Below are 24,543 nucleotides of genomic sequence, written 5' to 3'. Positions count from 1 at the left end.
TGAGATGTCTTCTTTGGTGACACACCAAGTAAAAGGTTTCCTATGGCAGAATGTGTTTATGTCTGGTTATTGCTCTGTTAAATCAGTGCCAGAACATCTGATTAACAACTTTTAAAAAAAACTAAATCTTAGAACTAGGGCCCCGCATGAGGGGGAAGAGGAGGAAGGCTTTCTTTTAAAGAATAATAAAACGAGAATAAAATCTGTGTGCTAATGCCATCACCAGCAACAAATAAAAACCCAGTATGAAAGAGAGTTTTCTTGGTCATAGAAGCGTGCAGAAGCAGCAGTGTTTCTTTGCCCCTACAGCCTCCTCTTCGTCTTGTTGAGGTTCTTCATCAGGTGGAGCTTCCTCCTTGCTCTCGGACAGCGAGCCGCTGGAGGTGGACAGCAGTCGTCCACAAACCAGATCTGCTGCCCGGCCGTCCATCACAGTCAGATCAGTGACCGTCTTCTCCCTCAGAGACATGTCTCCATCATCGTCGTCGTCTATCAGCACAAACTCCCTCAGGTAAACCAGGCCTCCCAACCCGTGGAGGCTGTGGCTCTCTGCGGATTCATGCACGTCCACAAAGGTCAGAGTGGAGGTTTCTGTGAGGGCCTCGTGGGGGTCCGTGGAGTTATCGTCAGCCCCTGAATCTAGCACCCAGCTGGAGTTCCTGCAGCTGCCGTCCTCCGATGCTCCATCCCTCCTGCTGTGAGGGCCGTTCTCTACAAAAGCATGTCCGTTTGCAGGGTGCATCTTAAAAACCACGCTCTGGAAGTCATGGTGCACCTGTACACCGCTTCCCCCTGCAGGGGAGGAGAGGGGGGGGCCTTTCCCTTGCTTCTTCATGTATTATCCCCTTTACTGCACTGAGAAAAGACAGAAAGAATCAAGTATTTATGTCAGGTACTGTATGTAGCATTTCTGGAGCAGCTGTTGTTGTATGTGAACGTTAATATGCACATCATATTTTGCAGGCTTCTCTTTTAACTTCCCCCTCTTTGTATTGCATCATCAAACAGTTATTCACGAGCACAGTAACTGGGGCAGGTATTAGTAAAGTGCAGTGGACATTATGAACAACAGGAAGAGAGAACAAGCTGTCATTTAGTATCGGCCGCGCTGAATGAATAAATGAAGCCGGTTCTTTTAAAGGAAGCAAAAAATAACTTCAATCCCCCGAGGAGCGGCTCTTTGAAGGAGGAGACAGAAGAAGTCATCTAGAGTGTGTGTGTGTGTGTGTGTGTGTGTGTGTGTGTGTGTGTGTGTGTGTGTGTGTGTGTGTGTGTGTGTGTGTGTGTGTGTGTGTGTGTGTGTGTCTAATTTCTCTGCCAAACAGTATTAAGTGATTTTTATGAAATGTTTGAGTCCATTCCTATAAAGAATTATAATGTTCTTATAGGACTGTTCAATAACAGCGAACTATAATTATGTGTTGCTTTACGCTGATTATAATCCATTACTCAAGCTTCTGCCAAATTCAATTTTGTTCAAAGAAATTAATTGAGCTCCTTTGTTTTCTTCCCGAACATAGTGACATCACTATATAACGGTTGCACTTCTATTGGCTAGCGCTCCAACACAGGACACACGTATGTGAGAGAGGACAAATGAGATTAAAACCAATGAGATAACGACACTGAATACAAGCTGTAATGCCTTCCTGCAGAGGGGTGTCTCCACTTTACGCTTCTTCACGCTCAAAGCGAACAGACTGACCTTCTTACACTCCACTGACTCGTGTGCAAGACAGAATCGGGACTCTATAAATGAATAATAACAGAAACGTTCATGTTAGAGCGAGAGGCAGCATGCTGAGCAACAATGGATGAAAAATAGATTGGATTTAAACACACTCAGTGCATTTACTCGGCACTCGGTTGGTGGCTGTTCCTGTGACTGTGAGAGGGTTGAAAAACTGAGGCACAAAGCGCGAATAATCGAGGAGAAATTAAACAATAAAGTATAGAAACAAGTGTGTTCTACTCAACTGTAAATGAAGGTACTTTACCTGTCAATTTAAGATCGTTGTATCCTTTAACTCCATAAAAATTCAAAGGGGAATAATGCACTTTTACTCCACATTTCACAGCTTTAGATACTTTGCAAATTAAACAAGTCAATAGTGTCAACTGATCAATTAGCAAGTTCTGAGATAAATTGGTATTTATAAACATTATCATTTGTATTGCTAATGATAACAGATTTGGGATGTTTTTAAAAACTAATTTTAGATTTTTCTACAAACTACATTTTACTTTTACTACTTTCATAACCTTTTCAACGCAGGATTTGACCATTTTTCTGAAAATTAAAGCCCCTAACGTGTAAACGTGTGGCATGAATAAATATAGCATTATCCTAATAATAGCATATATTCTGAGTGTTTGTGTTTTGCTCCTTTGCTATGCCTAAAAACCATGCAAAATATTATTGTGTAACAGTCAAAAGTGATCATTTTAATAAATGATTCGACGGCTTTGGCTACCTGCAGTTTATTTCTGATAAAACTGTACATTTAAAAATAAATCTTACTTAAAATAAACAACGCAAAGATGTCGTTTATTTAACATTTTGCGGTCTACTTTTTCTTTTGTACAGATTTCTTTTTCAAAGTTCAAAATTAAAATCTGAAAAATATCTTCATTGCCAATCATTTAATTTCCAAGTTCCTCTTAGCTGTTACTGTAAGGCTCTGTATCAATGACAGTGATTTAAACATAAAGAATCCTATTCACTGTGCAGAAATCTACATTTTCACATAAATCCACTTTAACTCAAATATATTGAAAGGCGTTTACCTTCAGGGATCCACGGTTGAACTCTTCCCAGAGGAGCAGTAATGAACATCACATGGCCGAGGTGGACGAGCAGCATGAGTCCTGATCTGAAGCTGCTGGAAATGATTCCTTTCTCCTTACTGCACAAACAGCCTCCTCACACACACACACACACACACACACACACACACACACACACACACACATCCTCCTCACTCACTACAAACGCTCAGTGTGTGCAGGGAGGCAGTCACGGGATGCTCTCTGATTGAAATCACACTACTGATGTTTTTATAGGTGTGTTTATGTTCCCAGGATCTTTTTTCCCGAGGCTAATATTCTGGTAAAAGGTGTAATATGTAACATTAAAATGTCTATAAGTCTAAACCTATGGCAAATCTTTAGTTGAGATGAGTTCTAACTTTATGCCAAATGTTTTAAAAAATGTGTGATTTTAATCAACTGAACATGTGTTTCATAAGACTGCGTATTAAGGCCATTCTAGGGGGGAATACATATTTTAAATGATAAGTAAGAAGCCTGGGATGTGCAATGTTTAAGTAAAAACAACTCAGAAAGTATAAGATCAAAGTGGTGTATTTACAAGCAATATTTAAACAAATTCAAAAAAGTCCTCTGACAGAAAAGTCACAAATTTACCAGAAAAACCCTTTTGGAAAAACTGTGCAAATGTAGTACTTTAATCTCAGAATATTTCAGTTATTTTAAACATTACATTAGCCCCCATTTTGCATACACCTTTTAGGTCTTTGTGCTATTAGACTGTATATTTTAACCGGATGAAGGATTTTATTCAATGGATGTTTGGATCATAAATTATCAGAGAAACAAGCTAAGCTAACTTTAGCCGCAGCCAAACTGCGTTGAAGAAACACAGATCTTGTAACATTACACTGCTTTATTCACTGGTTTTAAAAGTGTATATCAGTGGGTATGTTTGTTTTGGGGAGAAGGAGACCTCTGAAAACAATTCTGCTTCTAGTAAAAACATCCTGAACTTCTGGACATTAGGTTATCAGAAAAAAGCTAAGCTAACGTTAGCCCAACCAAATCTCCTCAGAGAAATACTGATATTTAGTGTGAAACGGCATTTTTAAGTGTTTTAACACTTTAAATAAGCAAGTGTGTTTGTTTAAGAGAGGAATTAATAAACCTGGAAAAATTCAGTAGGCCTATATAAAATAAAATGTCCTCTGTCACGGTTCTCATTAAACAAGACCAGCAGCCAGTTAGCTTAGCTTAGCTCAGTTGCTGTAAACAGATAGAAACAGCTAGCCTGGCTCCTTCCTGCACAACTAAATCTCACTAATGAACATTATGTATCTTCCGTGGATGCTTTATGAAACATTGCAGCGGATGCAGGGCTTCACTTTGCTTTGATTCCATGCACTGAATGTGTTCCCATAAATAATACAGCAGGACAGACCTTTACACACATGAAAGCTGCAAACAGGAATAACGCAGGAATCAAATATTTAAAAAGTATTTTCTCCCTGCAGGGACGAGGTGAAACATGCCATCTGACAAAGTGCTCATGTGGAGAACATCCATGAAACACACAGCACACTATCCTGCTGATAACGTCTATAGAGTCACCATGATAGCCTGTCTTTGCACATTGGAAATACATATCAAACCTGATGGTCTGCGGATGAGTTATTTTCATATTGGTTCGTCTTTTATTTTTTAACTTACAATTTATTTCTCACCTCTAAATTAAAGCATATAATCGTATAACTAATAATATATGCAACCTTAGTAGCATTGATGCTAGTGTAGAGAAATACTGTCTATTTTAATCAATTACATGCTGGACCTTTTTCATATTTTTATTTCCATTTAAAATGTGGATGCACCATGAACCTTTATTGATATTTACAAACAAAGGATCTTATTTTGTGATCATACAAAATCATTATACACCATCCTATCCTATTTAAAGCATTACAACAATACCGTGTCAGTGGTTCATTGTGTTTTGACTGCTATAAATATGAACCATATCTGATTTAAATCACCTAGAGATAAATCCCGTCACGTGAGATGTGTTGCGTCCGTGTTGCTGCATGTTGAAGCCGACGCCGTTGGGAGGAAACTTGCTCTCGTTTCCTGTCGTCTCCCAAAAACTGATGGTGACTCTGCCCGGTATCAGCAGAGGATCCTTAAAGTCAGCAGAGACTTTTACAGGAGCCGTGACGACTCCAACGCCTGAAGACCGAACAAAGCAATGAGCAGACATTTGAACCTTTTTTGTGGCTATTTAGTGACATCACTATGGAACAGTTGCGCTTCTATATTAGACTTCTAACCAATCAGAGCAGACTGGGCTCTGGTTTCAGACAGAGGGTGAAAAGAGGTGCTGCAGCACAGGCAGTCTGAGAAAAATAAAGAGCTTTCTGAACATTAAAGCAAGGAGACATGTCCCAGTAGAGACACTACATACTGATATACACCTGAACATCAGCAGGAGAGGACTCTTTAAAGTAGAGACTCTACATACTGATATACACCTGAACATCAGCAGGAGAGGACTCTTTAAAGTAGAGACTACATACTGATATACACCTGAACATCAGCAGGAGAGGACTCTTTAAAGTAGAGACTCTACATACTGATATACACCTGAACATCAGCAGGAGAGGACTCTTTAAAGTAGAGACTCTACATACTGATATACACCTGAACATCAGCAGGACAGGACTCTTTAAAGTAGAGACTCTACTGATATACACCTGAACATCAGCAGGAGAGGACTCTTTAAAGTAGAGACACTACATACTAATATACACCTGAACATCAGCAGGAGAGGACTCTTTAAAGTAGAGACTCTACTGATATACACCTGAACATCAGCAGGAGAGGACTCTTTAAAGTAGAGACACTACATACTGATATACACCTGAACATCAGCAGGACAGGACTCTTTAAAGTAGAGACTCTACTGATATACACCTGAACATCAGCAGGAGAGGACTCTTTAAAGTAGAGACACTACATACTAATATACACCTGAACATCAGCAGGAGAGGACTCTTTAAAGTAGAGACACCACAGACTGATGTACACCTGAACATCAGCAGGAGAGGACTCTTTAAAGTAGAGACACTACATACTGATACACACCTGAACATCAGCAGGAGAGGACTCTTTAAAGTAGAGACTCTACATACTGATGTACACCTGAAGATGAATGAGGCCCATTTTAATGAATCACATCTCTTTTACCTTTGTGTTTTTCTATCTCAGCCATGCAGATAGACAGTATCCAGAGACTCGGGGCAACGATCGATCTGCAGCCAAAGAGCCGGAGGGGGGAGAAAAACCAAACACTCCGCAGGCCAGTCATCCTGGAGACTTTTACCTGTACCTGCTTAACATTTTCTGCCACACACTCATCTGGTGGGCCTGTTTTTAAGAGCAGAAACAGGAAAGATAAACAGCATCAGCAAAGCATAACAAAACTGAAAAACCAGCTGATTATTGTGTCAGATATTTGCTCACATGTGTCTTCCCTCTCAGGTGAGTTCCAGCAGGTTTTGTGCGTCTTGTTTCTCGACAGCAGAGTGAGGACGCTCTCCCACACCGGGCTCCCAGTACGAGAGGCAGCGGACAGACAGACGTCCACCTCCACCCCGGCATCGAGGGTCCGGTACGTTAGGACTTGTGCCTGCAGAGTGAAGGGACCCTTCTTCAGTTCATCCACCGGCTGCATGGTCTTCACACTCTGACGCACACAAACCAGACCTGCAGGAGTCACTCCCAATATCAATAACAGTTTCTCAATAAAACATGGGAATCCTTCAAGTCAATAAGAGCTTCTCGTTTTTACTGAACTTTACTGGTCATTAAAAGAAAACGGGGGGTATTTCTTCCCTTCATGTCAATGACTAGTTCTGGGATAATACCTGCTGGACAGATTCTGAAATGTTGGTCGGTGATCAGCATCAGCAGCAGTCTGCGGCAGAGGTATTCTGGGAAACACAGAGGACATCCCGGTAGTCCGAGTCCGGATAATCCCAACCATAGCCTGCAGCGCCGCAGAAACTCCTCAACTGGGGGGTCAGCAGCCTGGAGAGTACAGTAATGGGAAATAATTCAATATGATCTGAAATAAATTGAGGGAATATCCTACCTACAACTAACATACTGTATCTGCTGATGGGAATTCACTATTAAGAGTGTAATTTAATACAAATGATGTATTTTATTGAAAATATTTATGATCTTTTTCCATTATTTCACTTTTTAACATTGCATTAATGAGCTTTACTGAATTACAAAACACTGTTAATGTGTCAGGTATTTAATTGGCATAGAAATATGTTCTCTCTGACTCTATTTGCACACACTTTCACACATGTCTTCACAGCAATTTACAAATATAATACACTGTTTGCCATATATTCATATTCTCATTGTCCTAAGTGTTTGAGTTTTTTTGTATATTCAAAATATATCCAAATTGAAATTAGGAGTAAATCCTTGTCTTTACCAACAACTAGGCTGCAGATGGCAGTCATGAAGCTTTGAATAATACTGATGCATTTTAATACCTGCAGTTGAGCACAGTGTAAACGACCTCCGGCTGGCTTGTAGTTTCTGTGTGCAGGTAACCCTTCCTCCGAGCCACAGCTTTGGTCAGATATTTGATGTACAGAAACAGAGAACTCGGAAGCCTCTCCTCGAAGAGAACATGAGTATTTAACAACTTGTAAGAGCTGTAAATGTGAACGTAAACCAAATACACACAACACACAGAGAGCGAGGACACCACGTAACTCTGCGCATTACCCATTGTGTCTCTAGTCATTAACGTAGTGGGCTTATTTCATATCACTACATATTAAATCACTTTCTAAATCTGCAGAAAAAAGTAAACACAAGGAAGACATGTCGCTGTCACAAGTACGGAAAGCGAACAGGGACAAACAACTCGCTTTTGCTCTCAGGTTCGAGTATCCAGCATCACTTATCAGAATCAGAATCCCTTTATTCGTCCCACAGAGGGGACATTTCAATTTGCAACAGAGCCAAAGACAGCTTACAACAGAAAATATGCATTAATAAAAATACAAAGACTAAGAGAAACACAAAATACACATCCTGTAAGGAGATATAGCAGCCAGGTAAATATTGCAGTTAATGATAATGATGCTGAATTGCTAATACTGGTAGAAAATGAAGCCAAAAAATTACTACAAATGTTTTTTTTATCTGGCACAATGTGTTGTATTATTGTTGCGTTATGAATTGATTTTATAAAAATATTGAAATAGATCATTTCAGTTATTTCAAAGTAATTGAATATGTAGTATTACGAATTGTATGTATTAAACTAGCTGTGTTAATTAGCTATATATACATATATACCAGCTGTGTTAATTATATAATAAAATAAAGTCATCAAAACGAAGAAAGCGCAGGACATGGAACTCTCAGAAGTACGGAAAGCGAACAGGGACAAATAATACGCCGTTGCTGCAGTGAAGTTAGTTTCAGGTTGGATAATACTTACAATTAAAAAGGTTGTATATTTTTGGGTAATTGTTGTGTTATGAATTGATTTGATAAAAATATTTTAATAGAAGATTATTTAAATGACTTTCAAGGTCATATATTCACATAAAATTCAATTTAAAATAAAAACACGTTTGCAAACTGTTTTGTGAAAGTCTTTAAAAACTCTTTGATTTTGAGCATTCCAACAATCACAGCATGTATACAGGAGTTAAATTACAGGTATTCAGTATATAATTCATGGACATTTTACATTCAGTATCCTTTGAAAATTGAAGAAACCATTAAGAGAACGATGTGTTACTTATTCAGCATGTTATTGTTCTATTACAAGTAGTTGGGATTTGACTGTAACTTCATTTTGAAGAGTAAGGAAACCTTTTTTCATTGTATGTTGTTATTTATATATGAATGTTTCTTCTGAATGTACCAACAATCAAAAAGCTACTTGGCATAAACCAGATACTGAATTGTAAATATTGTGCTGTTTAAAACTGGCATAAAAAATATCCAATGCATTTATATTATGTGATAACAATCATATTGAGGCCAACAGGAGACACGTTGTGAGTCAAAGAGATCAGATGATTCTGCAGAAGAATTCCCAAGGTGATGAAGGGGTCTCCTCCTCCTCATCCGAACAGAAGCAGCAGCACTATGCAGACTGCATTCACTGCAATTAACGGCACTGCAGAGGAAAAAAATAGACATAGATCAGAATCAAGAGGGGGTCTCACTATTACTCATCTTGTGTGTGTGTGTGTGTGTGTGTGTGTGTGTGTGTGTGTGTGTGTGTGTGTGTGTGTGTGTGTGTGTGTGTGTGTGTGTGTGTGTGTGTGTGTGTGTGTGCCCACCTCTCATCACTGTCCTCACAGAGCGGATGAGGTTCATCAGCTGCACTTTGACGCCCGGTTCATCCCCAAAACCTCCAACGCTCTGGTCTACACCAAATCCAACTGAAGGAGGTTAAAACACACACAGAGAGACAGAGATACAGAAGCTTCGTTATTAACAGCGAATAAAAACATGTTCTGACTGAGACAATTATCTATATTTAATTTAATTTTGGCCAAATATATTGATAACATAAATATATCTCTGACAGTATTTTGCAAGGTTACAATATCTAAAAGAGCAGAGCACTTTTAATTCAAGTGTACATCCTTTTTGTATTTCTCTGTAATCTCATTGTACTTCATTTTGTATGTATTACATGTCTTATTGACCCCATCTACACTGCTGTATTACTACTTTTACTGAAGAAAAACGTCTTCTACATTATAAGTGCTTTTACATTTGATAATGTATGTCGATACTTGCTAATACTTGTATTTTAGTTTAGGAGGATTTTGAATGAAGGACTACTTACTTTGATCTGAATTCTAGCCTTAAAAGTCTGACAATGCTAATGCAAGCTGTTACAAATATAGTTATTTGAAGTAGTATATAAAATCACAAATATTCATAGATTTAAATTCTCTGCCCAACACTTTACTTCGTTAATCAGAGGCTGGTAAACTGACTTTAAAAAACAAAAATACCAAATGCTTGAGGTTTTTAATTGTGCTAGCTGTCAAGTTACTAGCTGGCTAGCATTAGCTTAGCTTATTTGAATTCCACCTGAGATCTAACTGATAACGGACGGGTATCATTTAAACTACTTCCACTTACTTTTACTCAGAAATCTTTCTTCGTGCAACACAGCGACCGCATTGACGCACAGAATCGCTGCTTGGATGAGAGAATACAAAGTAAAAGCCATGTTGTCTTCACAGCTAGCTAGCTGAATGCTAACAGACAGTATTTACATCTGACGTAGCCTACGGTGGCTGAGAGGGTCAAACCGAGTGACAGCTCGCGCTTCTCACGCTGACGTGTGCTGATGTGTTCAAGGAAATATTCAAATACATGTACCTCAAAATGTGTACTTTACTTGAGTTAATGTCCTTAATATACTTCCCACCACTAACAATAAAGGCTAATTTATCGAAATACTAGTATGGGTAAAATGCAGTGGTGCAGTACTTGAATCACTACAGTAAAATGACAGATTTAGTTATCTTAATAAAGATTTTGACATTAAAACATTAAGATCTTTGTTAATATAGATTCTTAAATAGATTAAACTAACCAAGTGTCTACATGTACAGCCTGAACCATTACTATACTAGACATAACATTAATTGGCAACCGTTTCTGCATAGTATTAACCTGTTAAGTTTGGGTTTTATGGGTGCATAGAATACTATATTACTAAGTATTTATACACATATTTTGTTTATATTCTCTCAGCTATTTCTGAATTACTATGCAAGTAGGTGAAAAATAAACTGTGTACACTTACTGTCTTATTTGGCTGAACATATAAAGATAAGTACATAATTGATCGCAGAAAAATATCTTCTATATTTACAATTACGAAACACACACACACAGAATCATGAGAATAAAAATCTTTATTAGTGTTTTATGAAGTCTGCATAATATGCCACACGCCTGAGAAGCTTATGGTCAGAAAAAAAAACCGAAATAAAAAGAACTGCTCTATCAATACGGCCCTCTACTGGTAAAACAACTGCGACATCTACTGTACTGACTGCTTTGCAAAAAGATTACTGTTAAATACACACATACTGTACTACTGTTACGTATATGTACGTCTGGTCCACGTTCAGGTTTTGTAATGTCATTTTTTTTTTCACATTCATATGTTGGAGGCCAAAGATAAAAACAATGTAACACTGGACCCTAACACACGGTTCAGTTCCCCAAAATCCAAACGCCACTAGGTGCACTTAAAGTACAATCACTAGTGCCGTAAGGTAAACACATAAGGGGGGAGTAAAGAGAGGAGGAAGGGGGGAGGAGGGGACATGTTATAAACTCGCAACAGCCACGTAATGACAAAAAAAATGGCAGAGTTGAAGCTAATAAGTCTTGTTGTACATACTGTATTTTAACGACAGATACAACACGCACATTAACACACAGGTCTTCTTCTGTAACATTTTAAAAGCCAATGGTCTCCGGCTGAGAGAGCACCGAGAGGCTGCAAGAGGTCACGTGTGTTTCAAAAGTAAAGATAGAAGAGATGACTGAATGAATGGCCATTACAAAGTTAGTTTTCTACATGCCTCTGGAATCATTATAAGCATTACAAGGAAAGGTGTACTTTAAATGCACCAGATTTCTTTGGGGGAAAAAGGGATAGAAACACATCATGTGGGGGCAGTGAGAGGTTTTAATATCAATTTTTTTTGTAGGGTAAAACGGAAAGGAATGATCCATGCCCTCCTTTTTAGAAACAGCTGTGGTCTTGAAAATATTACTTTAATAAAAAGTGAACGACAGAGAAATTTTAAGTATATTTATATATAAAAATACATGAGAATACAAAAAAGTAGCAAAACAATGGGGGATATAGGCTAAAAACAGAATGATACCTTCAATTTCTCCTGGTGAGGCGTTTTAAAGCTTCCCCCCCCCTCGTCGGAGAGCCCCAGGACTCCCAGTGTCGAGTCAAAATAAAGCTGATATTCTCTGGTCCCTGCCCAGCGCTCCTCTCTCATTAGCTTCCACACCAGGCTAATCAGCGGGGATTTCAATCAACTAGAGTGCCATATAATGACAAAGAAATAAACTACATCCAGATCGAGTTTGCAGTTTGTTTGGGGGTTTTTCATTTTTGGAATTCTACTTTAACATTCCTATTTGTCCATTAAAGAAGTATGTCTTATAACGACACACGTACAAAAGAAAGGGCGAATTTTAAATTTCCATAAAACACATTGTGGCGTTTCCACCAAGGCCATCGTTTCTTCACCCAGAGCCACCGCTAAAAATCCCTCCCGACAATACGACGTTTCCCAGAGAAAAAGTAAACTGAGGATCAGAACAATGGTGGGGGTGGGATAGGAACGAGAAAAAATAATTTGAGCATTCAAGCTTGTGTTACTCGTACAAGCGATCTTCAATACTGAGAAACTATTCACAGATATTTTTGGTATTCCCCCTACTTCCTGGACTAAAAACCAATATACATTTTCATTTGTACCACAAATAGATCTAATATTAAGGATTTGGGGAAAAGCAATTTAACAAGGTGCATGACATAGATGGGTAACAAAGTGCCAATTTTTTTTTTGTTTTTACTGAAGTCTGTGTGTGTGTGTGTGTGTGTGTGTGTGTGTGTGTGTGTGTGTGTGTGTGTGTGTGTGTGTGTGTGTGTGTGTGTGTGTGTGTGTGTGTGTAAAGTTAAAAGAGGGATGTGGAACTGGGCCACAAATACTATGAAGAACGTTACAGAAAATTCATTCCGTGTTTTTTTTTTTTTTTTTAGGAAAGGACATGTTTGGAATTTAATGATCATGTAACGGGCTGCGGGTTGTTTTGTTTTTTTGGGGGGCGTTTCTTTAGCTGTTTAGGACATACTGGAGCAGCGAGCAGACGGGGAACCCATCTGGGTCAGGACCTTGTCGAGCCACTGCAGCGGGCCGTTCAAGTGCAGCTCGATCCAGCAAGGAGTGCTCGTGACAGTCTGTCGCCTGGAGAACAAATAGCGTGCATGTTAGTGTCTGACATTTTCACACCTTACAACATGACACGTGGTTTAACAGCATTTATGAATGAAGGACTTTTTTCACATCATTTTTTCACGTTGTTATATTTTAATTTTTTTAAGTATTTCCCATTTTTTAGATTATATATTTTATACATTTTTCCAGATATTTTTTGTTTTCTTTAATTATTCATTTGATTTGAAAGATTTAACATCTTATTCCTATTCATCCTTTTTATTTGTATTATTATTTTCTATTCTATTTAATTTGTATGCATACATTTCTTATTTTGTGGTTATATATTTCATTGTCAGTTATTTTATTGTATTTATAAAATGTTATTCTTTTTTTGGACATGAAATTTAAATTCATGTCAACAGTTTTTATTTATTTTACATATATATTTTAAATATTCAAATTCAATTATTTTCTAATTAATTTAAAAACTCTGCTCTTATTTTAACCTGAATAACCTGCAGCCTGTATGACTTCATCCGTTCAGGAGCAGTATTCCCTGCAGGCTCACCTGTACTCGGCTCCCCAGCCTTTGACGAAGCTCATGCGGATGGTGCACATCCTGGTGAGCTGGTAAACCGCCTCGAAGCCCTGATTCACCGACTGAGCCAGCAGGGCCGCAAACTCCTGGTTGTTGAAGATTTTTAAATTGCAACCTAAAGAGAAACAAAGGGATGAACAAGTTAGAAAGCGTTTCCCTAGCTCACTGATACACCAATTAATCGTGCATCTCTGGTTGATTATACACCAGACTCTTCAGTTTTGTGCTCAGCTACACGTTACATCTTCGGCTCCTTACCTGGAGGAATTTTACACACTGTTGCCGGATGCCAGCCGTACCGCTGGTTGCAGTTTGGACTCTGGACAAAGATGGCGCTATCACTCAGGCACTCAGCGAAAACCTCCCCTCCGATGTAGTAGAGTCTAACTCCTCTTCCTGCAAACACACACACAGTCAGAGGCTGGAACAAGAGGTCTGACCTGAACAGATATGACCCCCCTCTTCTCTTAGAGTGTGTGCGTGTGTTTGAGTGTGCAGGTGCTGTCTCCTGATTGGCCCATCACTCCTTTAAACTGCAGCATGAATGTCTTAGGGCCTGTGTTTGCAAAGCGCCCTTTTCTGAGCGGCAGCATCTTCTGATATTAATGAGAACCGAAGCAGCTGCCCCCACGAGTTGAAAATATTTGAACTATGGTTAGTGTGTGAACAGCTATCGGAGGCTGTGGCCTACCTATGTGCCTCCGGGTCATCTCCACAGTGGCGTTCCTGTTGACGTTGGACAGCAGGCCGAGGCAGAAGCGCTCAGAGTTTGACGGATCTGTGAAGCCGTCCACGGTCAGCGAGGGCTGGGAGGCGTGAAACGTTTCCCCCACGCGCTGGTTCAGCTCGTAGTACGCTATCGAGCACCAGAAGGCCGGCTCAGAGTAAGTCACCGGCTGCAGGTCTGCAGGAGGGGATCAGAACGTCAGTAAAGGTTACCAGAAATCAACTCTTTTTGACACGACACTGTTCATGACACACAGCGTGAGTGTTTAAAAAATGTTAGTTTTTTGGTGCATGCATTTTCACTCAAACACTTTGTCACGTCTGCACAAAAGTGAGACTGTCCAAGTGGAAGTGTTTTATATAGTACGGTCTAAATCATGCTTTGGGAAGTCAGAAATGAGAATCAGCTTGGATTATTCTGCATGAGTTGTGTAAGAGTTTGTAAACAGTTCATTTAATATAGTTTTGCTACCACCATTTACTCCAACTCATGAAGAATTTCTCAGTTTTCTGAAGTGTTGTTTAACATGGAGGCACAGGAAGTGTTCTTCAAGTATTAAAAGGAAACACAGTGCGAGTCATTTATATAGAAATGCTCATTTTGTGGTTGAATTATTCCTTTAATACTCAGTATTTGATTGTTCTGTGTGGCTTTGCCTCTTACCCATGCTGTGATTGACAGGAGACAGAGTGCTTGGGGAGAGCTCTGCGGGAGAACCTGAGAGAGAAGAGGGGATCAGAACATTGCCTTGCATAGAAATCCCATAATGATAATGTCAGTCTAATAATTTGCATTAGAATGAATAAGAATAATATCAAAAGTCTGATCTGTTGATATAAAATAAGAAGTATCTCCCTCCTACGGTGATGGTTATCAGTTAAAGCATATTGAAGATGTTTTAATATCCACATATTCAATCTCCAAACAGGTTCCTGGAGAAATTCAAAAGTGGCTAAAATGCATTTCTTTGTGTAGTTTTGTTCAATGGGACGTATAGAAGTATATTTTTAAAAATCCAGGGAAATTTAGACATTTTTTAAAAGAGGTTGAAGACTAAAAATGGGAGAATCTAAACTATTTATTCTTAATTCAATGTTCTGTAATGCAAGTTAACTGCAGCTTTAGTGTCAATGTTTGATCCAAAATCAGCTTTTTATGCAGAGTAAGCCAGTATTAATTCACTGGTAAAACATAAATATAACTTTTGTAAACTTAAGAGTTAAAATCTGGCATTTGCAGTTCATCACATCATCAAATCCTCTAAGACAGGATCAGGTCTTTAAAGCGTGATACTGGCCTGTGCTGTCCTGAGTCATCTCAGCTGTTGATGCAGACTCAGTCCTTTAAATTATAACACATTTGACTTTGACCGGGCTGAGGCACACTCACGACGGAAGTTGAAGGAAGGAGAAGGAGAGTTTCTAGTCTAGAATACCTGTGTCCATACTTTGATTCATCTGTTGATCGCTGGCCTCCCCATCCTCACTGATGTAGCCGGGTGGAGGCGTTTCTGTGGAGAGAATGAGGGACAATAGGGACGTTACACCTGATAAAATATAGGAAGCATGTTCAGTAATACAGTGGGACCTGCTCATATACAGACTATACCATGAACTTCACTGCACACAATAACCTAGAATAAGTTCCTTTATTTTCAGCTTTAATTTAGTAAATGTTAGCATGACTCTTCCTGATCGTCAGAGGTACACAGACCTGGTATATAGTTGTTTGGAGGTTCGATTCCTGCAGGGAAGTTTGTGTTCTCCGGTATGGAGTGAGTGTAGTCATCCAGAGGTGGCAGCTCTGGCAGGATTTCTGAGTGTCTTGGCACAAGAACAGGAGGCAGCACTACAGCGGTGGAGAACAGGGGTAAAGAAGAAAGAGAGTTAGATACTTACCCGTGATACGCGTTTACTAGATTATGGTCAGTTGGTTTCATTGTTGGGGTACAAAACTTACAAGGCTTGTTAGGTTTTGACAAATGTGACTTTTTGCAGCTCTTAAATATTGTCTATCCCTGTGACTCTTAAGGAATAGTTATACATTATGAGGAGAAACACTTATTAGCTGGTTTAGCCGATCTAGATGCTAAGATTGACCCTGCTCTCATATTGGTTGTTATAGATACTTCACTAGGCTTCACCCAGCAGTCAGTTAGCTTAGCATTAAGACTAAAAACAGAGGCATTCTATAGGCAGTTATAGCTACACCGCTACCATTTTGATACTGATGGACAGAGCCACGCTATGTTCTTCCCCACTTTTCCAGTCTTTATGCTAAGCTAAGCTAACAAACAGGCTGCTGGTTGAAGCTTCAAGTTTAGCATACTAACACTGGAATGCTACTAATGTTCTCATTATAAGATCTAAGCAAGTAAACAAATATGTGTATACCCCCAAAATGTCAAATCTCACCTTTAAGTAAGCCAAAAGGAAGACTTAAACAAATTAAGAGGCATTTGAGTTGTTTTAGCTGACTGAATGTCAGAGAGAGGAGCCAACAGATTTTAAAATCAGAAAATGCAATTTTTTAACCAAATATTTTCAGTAATTAACTATTTTTCCTATTATTTTCACAGATTCAAACGTTGGGTCGGTCTACAGTAACCTTAAGTTAAATGATAAACATGTCTAATGAAAAAGGTAACAATTGAATTTGTGCCAACCTGTCCGTCAAAATCACAAACCACAACATCGAAGACACTGAAAAGATATTTTGAGTCAAACAGGTCCTCTCACCTGGGGTCTCCACCCTCTGGTAGTGGTAGGGGTTGATGCACACCTCATCCTTCTTGAGGTGGAAGGCGTACTCGCAGGCCTCAATGGCGCGCAGCTCGTGGTGGCTGTGGAGGTCCGGCCACCGCCACAAGCGACAGTAGATAACATGAGGAAGCCCCTTCCTGTGGGAGACCTGCAGGCGGCCATCCAGGGATCTGATGGGGTGACAGGTAAAGGGGAGGGGAGGAAATGGAGATGGGAAACAAAGAAGATCTCAAACATTGTAATGACACTCTGCCACACGTAACACCATGCATGCAATAGTGGAGGATAGTCACCTGGTTTGGTCAGGGTAGCTGTACAGGCCTGATGTATCCCACTGTTCTATCGTATTTGGTGTACTCAGTCCCCATATTTCAGAGCAATTGCTGTGCACAGAGAGAAACCACAACAGAAAAAAAAAGGAAATCATAAACACGGGTCAAGGCTCATTCAGATATCAGTGTGGCCCCTTTAATTAGAGTCTAATGGCTGAACACGTTTCCCTTTATAGCAGTGGAAATGAGAATAACAGAAGTCTTTGGACAGGTTTAAGAAAAGGTAAGCATGGACTCTGCTAACACACAACGAGTGACACTTCTTTAGCTCATTTTGGTCTGATGTTTTTTAGTTTGTAACAAAAAGTGATTAAGAAATACAAGGAAAAAATAAACTTTGGGGGAAAACATAATATACATTTCTCAAAACATTCACAAGAAAACTGATCCCAAAAAATACATTTAAACAGGGAATGATTTTCTCTGGATAATAACAGGACAACAACAACAACAACAACAACATGTACTAGACTTAAAGGGCCCTATAGTGTTCATTTCCAGGTGTATATCAGTATGTAGTGTCTCTACTTTAAAGAGTCCTCTCCTGCTGATGTTCAGGTGTATATCAGTATGTAGTGTCTCTACTTTAAAGAGTCCTCTCCTGCTGATGTTCAGGTGTATATCAGTATGTAGTGTCTCTACTTTAAAGAGTCCTCTCCTGCTGATGTTCAGATGTATATCAGTATGTAGAGTCTCTACTTTAAAGAGTCCTCTCCTGCTGATGTTCAGATGTATATCAGTATGTAGAGTCTCTACTTTAAAGAGTCCTCTCCTGATGATGTTCAGGTGTATATCAGTATGTAGAGTCTCTACTTTAAAGAGTCCTCTCCTGCTGATGTTCAGGTGTATATCAGTATGTAATGTCTCTCCTTTAAAGAGTCCTCTCCTGCTGATGTTCAGGTGTATATCAGTATGTAGTGTCTCTACTTTAAAGAGTCCTCTCCTGCTGATGTTCAGGTGTATATCAGTATGTAGTGTCTCTACTTTAAAGAGTCCTCTCCTGCTGATGTTCAGGTGTATATCAGTATGTAGTGTCTCTACTTTAAAGAGTCCTCTCCTGATGTTCAGGTGTATATCAGTATGTAGTGTCTCTACTTTAAAGAGTCCTCTCCTGCTGATGTTCAGGTGTATATCAGTATGTAGTGTCTCTACTTTAAAGAGTCCTCTCCTGCTGATGTTCAGGTGTATATCAGTATGTAGCGTCTCTACTTTAAAGAGTCCTCTCCTGCTGATGTTCAGGTGTATATCAGTATGTAGTGTCTCTACTTTAAAGAGTCCTCTCCTGCTGATGTTCAGGTGTATATCAGTATGTAGCGTCTCTACTTTAAAGAGTCCTCTCCTGCTGATGTTCAGGTGTATATCAGTATGTAGTGTCTCTACTTTAAAGAGTCCTCTCCTGCTGATGTTCAGGTGTATATCAGTATGTAGAGTCTCTACTTTAAAGAGTCCTCTCCTGCTGATGTTCAGGTGTATATCAGTATGTAGTGTCTCTACTTTAAAGAGTCCTCTCCTGCTGATGTTCAGGTGTATATCAGTATGTAGTGTCCCTTCTTTAAAGAGTCCTCTCCTACAACGTTCAGGTGTATATCAGTATGTAGAGTCTCTACTTTAAAGAGTCCTCTCCTGCTGATGTTCAGGTGTATATCAGTATGTAGTGTCTCTACTTTAAAGAGTCCTCTCCTGCTGATGTTCAGGTGTATATCAGTATGTAGTGTCTCTACTTTAAAGAGTCCTCTCCTGCTGATGTTCAGGTGTATATCAGTATGTAGTGTCTCTACTTTAAAGAGTCCTCTCCTGCTGATGTTCAGGTGTATATCAGTATGTAGTGTCTCTACTTTAAAGAGTCCTCTCCTACTAACGTTCAGGTGTATATCAGTATGTAGTGTCTCTACTTTAAAGAGTCCTCTCCTGCTGATGTTCAGGTGTATATCAGTATGTAGTGTCTCTACTTTAAAGAGTCCTCTCCTGCTGATGTTCAGGTGTATATCAGTATGTAGAGTCTCTACTTTAAAGAGTCCTCTCCTGCTGATGTTCAGGTGTATATCAGTATGTAGTGTCTCTACTTTAAAGAGTCCTCTCCTGCTGATGTTCAGGTGTATATCAGTATGTAGAGTCTCTACTTTAAAGAGTCCTCTCCTGCTGATGTTCAGGTGTATATCAGTATGTAGCGTCTCTACTTTAAAGAGTCCTCTCCTGCTGATGTTCAGGTGTATATCAGTATGTAGAGTCTCTACTTTAAAGAGTCCTCTCCTGTTGATGTTCAGGTGTATATCAGTATGTAGCGTCTCTACTTTAAAGAGTCCTCTCCTGCTGATGTTCAGGTGTATATCAGTATGTAGTGTCTCTACTTTAAAGAGTCCTCTCCTGCTGATGTTCAGGTGTATTTTGCGTATTTTGTATTTGTATCTTTTCACCCTCTGTCTGAAACCAGAGCCCAGTCTGCTCTGATTGGTTACCTGGTCGACTCTGTTGTGATTGGTCAACTGCTTAGAGATGTCCCGCCCCTTAGCCTATAACGTACAATTTGTTGGAGTGCTAGCCAATAGGACTGCAGTGTTACAAAGCGATTATGTACTGGAAGTAAACCAAGGAGTGCAATGGAGGCTTCTGTAAACCAATTAAATGCACAAAAACCTAAATAACACACTACAGGAAAACAGAAAACCCCCAAAACATAATAGGGTCTCTTTAAAGTGGCAAGCAGGGTAAACAAACTCCCAAATCACAATCAAATATGATATGTTTTGTATGCCACTGTCTCTCATTTAATTCAGTTTGAGAGTTTCTCTGCAAACAAAACATCTCGGCCTAGAACAATTCTCAGGCGATAACAAGCCGCCCGCTATCTATAGACATACAAACATCTGACATGGTGAAGTCTGACATCAGGGAGGAGTGAACCTGTTCACACCGTGTTCCCACCGAACAGAGTCTGAGCCATCAAGGCTGGCTGGCTGATAAAGAGAACATCTTCTCTCACATGGTTCTCTGATTCATTTTCAGACCTGTCTTTATTATGTTGCATCCCTACATGTATGAAAGAGCTTTTTGTTCAACAGTAACTATCAGGGGTTTTACTAGAATAATATACCATGAGGCGCTAACGACACTTCTGTACAAAATTACGGCCCCGCCCACTTTCTGCTAAAAATCCTGCATCAGAGAGAAGCAGAAAATAACAGTGTCTTCACGTCTTAAAGCTGCTGAGTCATATATTGCACCTCAAACAACAAATAAATCACGAGCTTCGGTTTCTTTACTTCCTCTCCAGAAAAAAGGAGAGTAAAAGAAAGGATCAGAAACCTCAGTCTCAGTGTCACCCACCGGACATCCATCCCATATTTATTCTCCGTAAGCTGTCTCTGCCGTCTGACCAGACATCTGACCCCATCTCCATATCTCTGGACTCAGTAAACCCTTTCTGACCAACAGAGAGATTGTATTCTGGCAGCACTTTAACATTTTATGGGGGAAATCTGCATTTTGGTTTGAGGGAAGAAGGAGCAGAGACCCTGTTACTCATATATCTTATCTTATCTAATTTGCCCTAAACATCTGAAAGAGAAGGGCACAGCATCTGCCCAGGATGTCAGGGTTTTATATGAAGCAGATGTTTGATCTATTCACACCAACAGAGACAGGTGTAACAGCAGCTTTTGATCGAGTGTTGTGCGGTCGTACCTGGGGATGGTGACACACTTGGTGTTGCAGTTCTGTGTGGTGATCGCCTTCTCCAGCTCGTCTAGCTGGCCCGTCTTCTTCAGCTTCTTCACTAAGCTCTTCACCGCCTTCTCGCACCATTTCTCCTCCTGGCCGTTCTGCTCTCCACCACCGGCGCCGCCCGGCCCGCTGGACGTCTTCTTCCAGCCCAGCAGCCTCTTCACCACAGGAGGGGTGAACGGCAGGATGGAGGACATCTTAGCTGGGAGTCTCCAGAGCCCTCAACACAATCCCTCACACGCCACAGACAGAGGAGAGGACCAGGAGCTACAGTGTGGGCCCTTGCTCTGACGGGGGCCCCTCTAGTGACCGGGAGTCACAGCGTGGAAGCCAGTGCTAGCAGGGTAAACTCGAAAGAGATGGGCACCTTGGGGGAAAGTCACAGACAAAGTGTATTGTTAAAAACAGGGAAGCAATAACAACTTTGAAGTGCCACTCAATGGATTGGTGTTTTTTGTGGCTTTGAGTGTTCCAAAGCTTCTAGCCACTTGCTTATTTTACTAGTTTACTAGACTACATACTATAGCAAGAGAAAGACTACATGTAGCCTCACTCATAGAGCTAGCCCCTCTTAGTTGCCATAGTTAATGGTAGTTTTGGTCTTAGTTGAATACTCCTTTGGATGATGATTTTTAAAGCTCTTTGTTTTGTTAAACCTATGACATCTCTGGTAAACTCAAAATGTAAAATGGTGCATAACCACATTATTCTTTACAGAGAAACTAGTTTTACACATCTGTCTCTTCAATCATCTTGTCTATAAGTAAGATAAGATGAGAAATTTCTACTGCCACTCAATGGATGCAATCCAGGGGGTGATGCAAAGCTTCTAGTTACTTGCAGAGTTTGTGGCTGCTCAATGTACTCCAGTACAAGTCCCTCAAAAGTGTACTTAGTAAATGTACTTAGTTACTTTATATCGCTGTTACACCAGCAGTGGTAGGTAACTAGGTACATTAACTTGAGTACAATTTTGAGGTACTTGTACTTACCCTTAAAATCAGACTTTAGTTCACCTGCAGTAAGTCCAGCAGCTACCCTGCAGTATACAAAGCCATTCAAACTAGCTGCACCTTTACCAGCTCTGAGAACACTTTAATGATCAATCATTATAAAACATATCAGAGATATTATTCTGAAATGGACCAATCAGACAATGACTACTTTTACTGTCGCTACTTTAAGTACATTTAGAGGAGAGTACTTTCTACTTTCACTGGAGGAACATTTAGAATACTTTTACTGTGACAGAGTATTCCTACACTCTGGTACTTCTACTTTACTCAAGTACAAGATCTGAGTACTTCTACTTTACTCAAGTACAAGATCTGAGTACTTCTACTTTACTCAAGTACAAGATTGAAGTAATTCCACCTGTGTGTAACACAGTGAAAACTCTCTCGTCAACAAGGACTATATTTTGTGACAGGCCCCCCAGTGCTAACATCAACTGTTTTTTGAAGGCCGGCTGCTAGCTACCTGCTTCACTTCAAATCACAACAATAACTTCCCTAGGTTATCTTCAGCAAAAAAATACTGAAACACTGTAAGCTAAACAACGACAAGAGAAATGTTATAGTTCACGAAGCCAAGCAGATTCAAGGCAATTCATGTAGAAGCCCTCATCTAGCTAGGTAGGCTAACGTTAGCTAGCTTATCTGAGCTAGCTCATGGATGTATAAACTGGTTCCTTCGTTCATTCCTATGAGAGCTGCTCAGTGGCGTATGAAGCCCAAAACAAAGCGACTGTAGATTCAAAAGGTACCCGTATGTAGGCCCACAGAGCATGCGCAGTTGAGTTTTAATCTAAGCCCCGCCTTCCATCAACCGCTCTTGGCCTCGTCAAATCAATGGAGAGAAAATAACTCTAGATTGAATTTATCGCGCATTTTAAAACATTTTAGAGTCAAATGACCAAAATAAGGCCTATACAAGAGTTCGTGCTGGGTACTTTATTTAGCATTAAAAAAATATATAGGCTGATTTATAGACGCCTCTTTCCCAATGTTAGTTAATGGGAAGAAGTATTTTTCGGGCCAAAATGACGTCACGAGAGTTGTAGTACCACCAAGGGTCCACTACGTTCATTCATCAAAATCGGCTTCAACGGCCGGCGCACTTCCTGTAGGCTCCAGCTAAGTGCCAGCTTGTTATCAAAAATCCTTTTGTTGTGATCCACAAAAAACCTCCTATGCGCAACAGTCAAGCAGCAAGACTTTACTACCCATCATCAGCCTGCCCGGGCTTATAATTAATGTAATAACACATGATATAAATGCATGATTTTAAACGTTGTTAAGTTATACTTCAAAGTAGCTATTTGGATATTTGTGAGTTTTACATAAACGGCAACAAAAAACGAGTTAGCATCTTGGACGAACTCTTGGCTAACGGACCTTCACACAAAACAACATGCTTCAAAGTCGAGAAAAACAGACAAAAACATGTCAATAGTTACCCCAGTTTTAATGTCCAAAGTTCCGGTTTTTGAGAGACAGATGTGCACAGCCTTTTTAAGCACCTTGTTGACATAAAACTGTGTTTTACTGCAGCTAATTTTGACAAGGCTTGTTGGTTCTTCTCAAGTTGCTACTGAAAGCTAGTTTGCTAGTTAGGTAGACCCGAACAACAAAACAAACCTGATGGTTACGTACGAGCTCTTAATCCCTCCTCCTCAGACACTGATTGGAGGATTGCAAGTAGACCAACTCTCGCTATTGGCTGATAGCCATGACAATCAATATTGTTAATATAGCACTTATTTTGGAAGTCATGGAAAACTTGTTGATTTGACATACTTAAATAAAATGTAAAACAAACAAACAATACCCTTATTTCTTCTGGCTGATTAGGTAAACTAGTCAAATTAAAATACTGATGAAATAATAGAGCTGGATATTTAAATAATTGTTTATACTCTTGTTTTTTTGTTGTTGTTTTGAAGGCTATTTTTAGTCTTTTTGTACATTTTCCACTGTATATATTTACTGCTATAAAAGTAAATACAGAAAGCAACCATTAGTTATAGCTATTTATTATTTATGGAGATATCATAACATCTATTTTCATTGTTTTTATGTGGGTTTAAAATTAAAATATATATATATATAAATATAAATATATATTAAACTGTTACATTTCCTGAAGAATAATGTATATTTTTTCCTGTAGCTTTCTATTTCGATCCTTATTTCTATAATTGACTTATTGAGCGGCTGATGGCATGTCTGAAATGTTTCTGGCCTAGATTTGAATTTTTTTATAACATAAATATATTCCTTAATTTGCGATTTTAATTCAATTGGTTTACTTTTTAACTTTCTACGGAAAAGTCATAGAAAACTACAGAAAAAATGTTTTATTTTGCATTTTCACTGGATATTAAGTCATTATTTACATTTTTCACAAATATTACCAGTAAAATTAAGTATATCACAATCCCATATCGCCATTTCTTATTCATGGAGATTTTTACTACTTTTTCTGTCTTGCATGGAGCTTCTCAGGATAGCATGGAAACACTCAAAGGCTCCGCCCCTCCTTCAGGTGTTCAATCAGGTAGCATTGGCCTCACCTGGTGTCT

At 39.4% G+C, this 24,543-nt stretch overlaps 4 protein-coding genes across 8 annotated transcripts; all 4 read right to left on the bottom strand.

Annotated features, from left to right (window-relative positions):
* Positions 1–18: 18 nt before the first annotated feature.
* si:ch211-12e13.12 (uncharacterized) lies at positions 19–2,920 on the bottom strand. 4 transcript variants are annotated; one of them, XM_063898194.1, is made up of 3 exons: positions 2,788–2,872; positions 1,706–1,749; positions 19–855 (listed from the first exon to the last, which is right to left on the bottom strand). In XM_063898194.1, exon 3 carries the CDS (start codon positions 833–835, stop codon positions 266–268), a length of 570 nt encoding a protein of 189 aa, XP_063754264.1. In that variant the 5' UTR covers positions 836–855; positions 1,706–1,749; positions 2,788–2,872; the 3' UTR covers positions 19–265. The 4 variants fall into 4 exon arrangements, with proteins under 4 accessions (XP_063754264.1, XP_063754263.1, XP_063754267.1 ...); XM_063898193.1 differs by lacking the exon at positions 1,706–1,749 and having other exon boundaries at positions 2,788–2,920; XM_063898197.1 differs by lacking the exon at positions 1,706–1,749 and having other exon boundaries at positions 19–850; positions 2,788–2,896.
* A 1,683-nt stretch (positions 2,921–4,603) lies between these two features.
* Positions 4,604–7,714, bottom strand: si:ch211-12e13.1 (uncharacterized). Its single transcript, XM_063898245.1, has 5 exons — positions 7,341–7,714; positions 6,693–6,855; positions 6,289–6,531; positions 6,013–6,192; positions 4,604–4,995 (listed from the first exon to the last, which is right to left on the bottom strand). The coding sequence occupies exons 2-5, from the start codon at positions 6,730–6,732 to the stop codon at positions 4,802–4,804; spliced, it is 657 nt and encodes a 218-aa protein (XP_063754315.1). The 5' UTR covers positions 6,733–6,855; positions 7,341–7,714; the 3' UTR covers positions 4,604–4,801.
* A 732-nt stretch (positions 7,715–8,446) lies between these two features.
* LOC134874203 (immediate early response 3-interacting protein 1) lies at positions 8,447–10,171 on the bottom strand. The gene is made up of 3 exons (XM_063898246.1): positions 9,976–10,171; positions 9,159–9,260; positions 8,447–8,992 (listed from the first exon to the last, which is right to left on the bottom strand). Exons 1-3 carry the CDS (start codon positions 10,064–10,066, stop codon positions 8,937–8,939), a joined length of 249 nt encoding a protein of 82 aa, XP_063754316.1. The 5' UTR covers positions 10,067–10,171; the 3' UTR covers positions 8,447–8,936.
* Positions 10,172–10,742: 571 nt separating this feature from the next.
* LOC134873821 (mothers against decapentaplegic homolog 2) lies at positions 10,743–23,578 on the bottom strand. Of its 2 annotated transcripts, none has more exons than XM_063897699.1 (11): positions 23,419–23,578; positions 20,922–21,327; positions 17,202–17,291; positions 16,885–17,078; positions 15,860–15,994; positions 15,582–15,656; positions 14,810–14,863; positions 14,111–14,323; positions 13,678–13,815; positions 13,390–13,534; positions 10,743–12,848 (listed from the first exon to the last, which is right to left on the bottom strand). In XM_063897699.1, exons 2-11 carry the CDS (start codon positions 21,155–21,157, stop codon positions 12,725–12,727), a joined length of 1,404 nt encoding a protein of 467 aa, XP_063753769.1. In that variant the 5' UTR covers positions 21,158–21,327; positions 23,419–23,578; the 3' UTR covers positions 10,743–12,724. The 2 variants fall into 2 exon arrangements, with proteins under 2 accessions (XP_063753769.1, XP_063753770.1); XM_063897700.1 differs by having other exon boundaries at positions 15,594–15,656.
* Between the last annotated feature and the right edge of the window lie 965 nt (positions 23,579–24,543).

This window comes from Eleginops maclovinus, chromosome 12, assembly GCF_036324505.1.
Source record: "Eleginops maclovinus isolate JMC-PN-2008 ecotype Puerto Natales chromosome 12, JC_Emac_rtc_rv5, whole genome shotgun sequence".
Classification (NCBI taxonomy): domain Eukaryota; kingdom Metazoa; phylum Chordata; class Actinopteri; order Perciformes; family Eleginopidae; genus Eleginops; species Eleginops maclovinus.
This window is presented reverse-complemented; position numbering and strand designations above follow the sequence as displayed.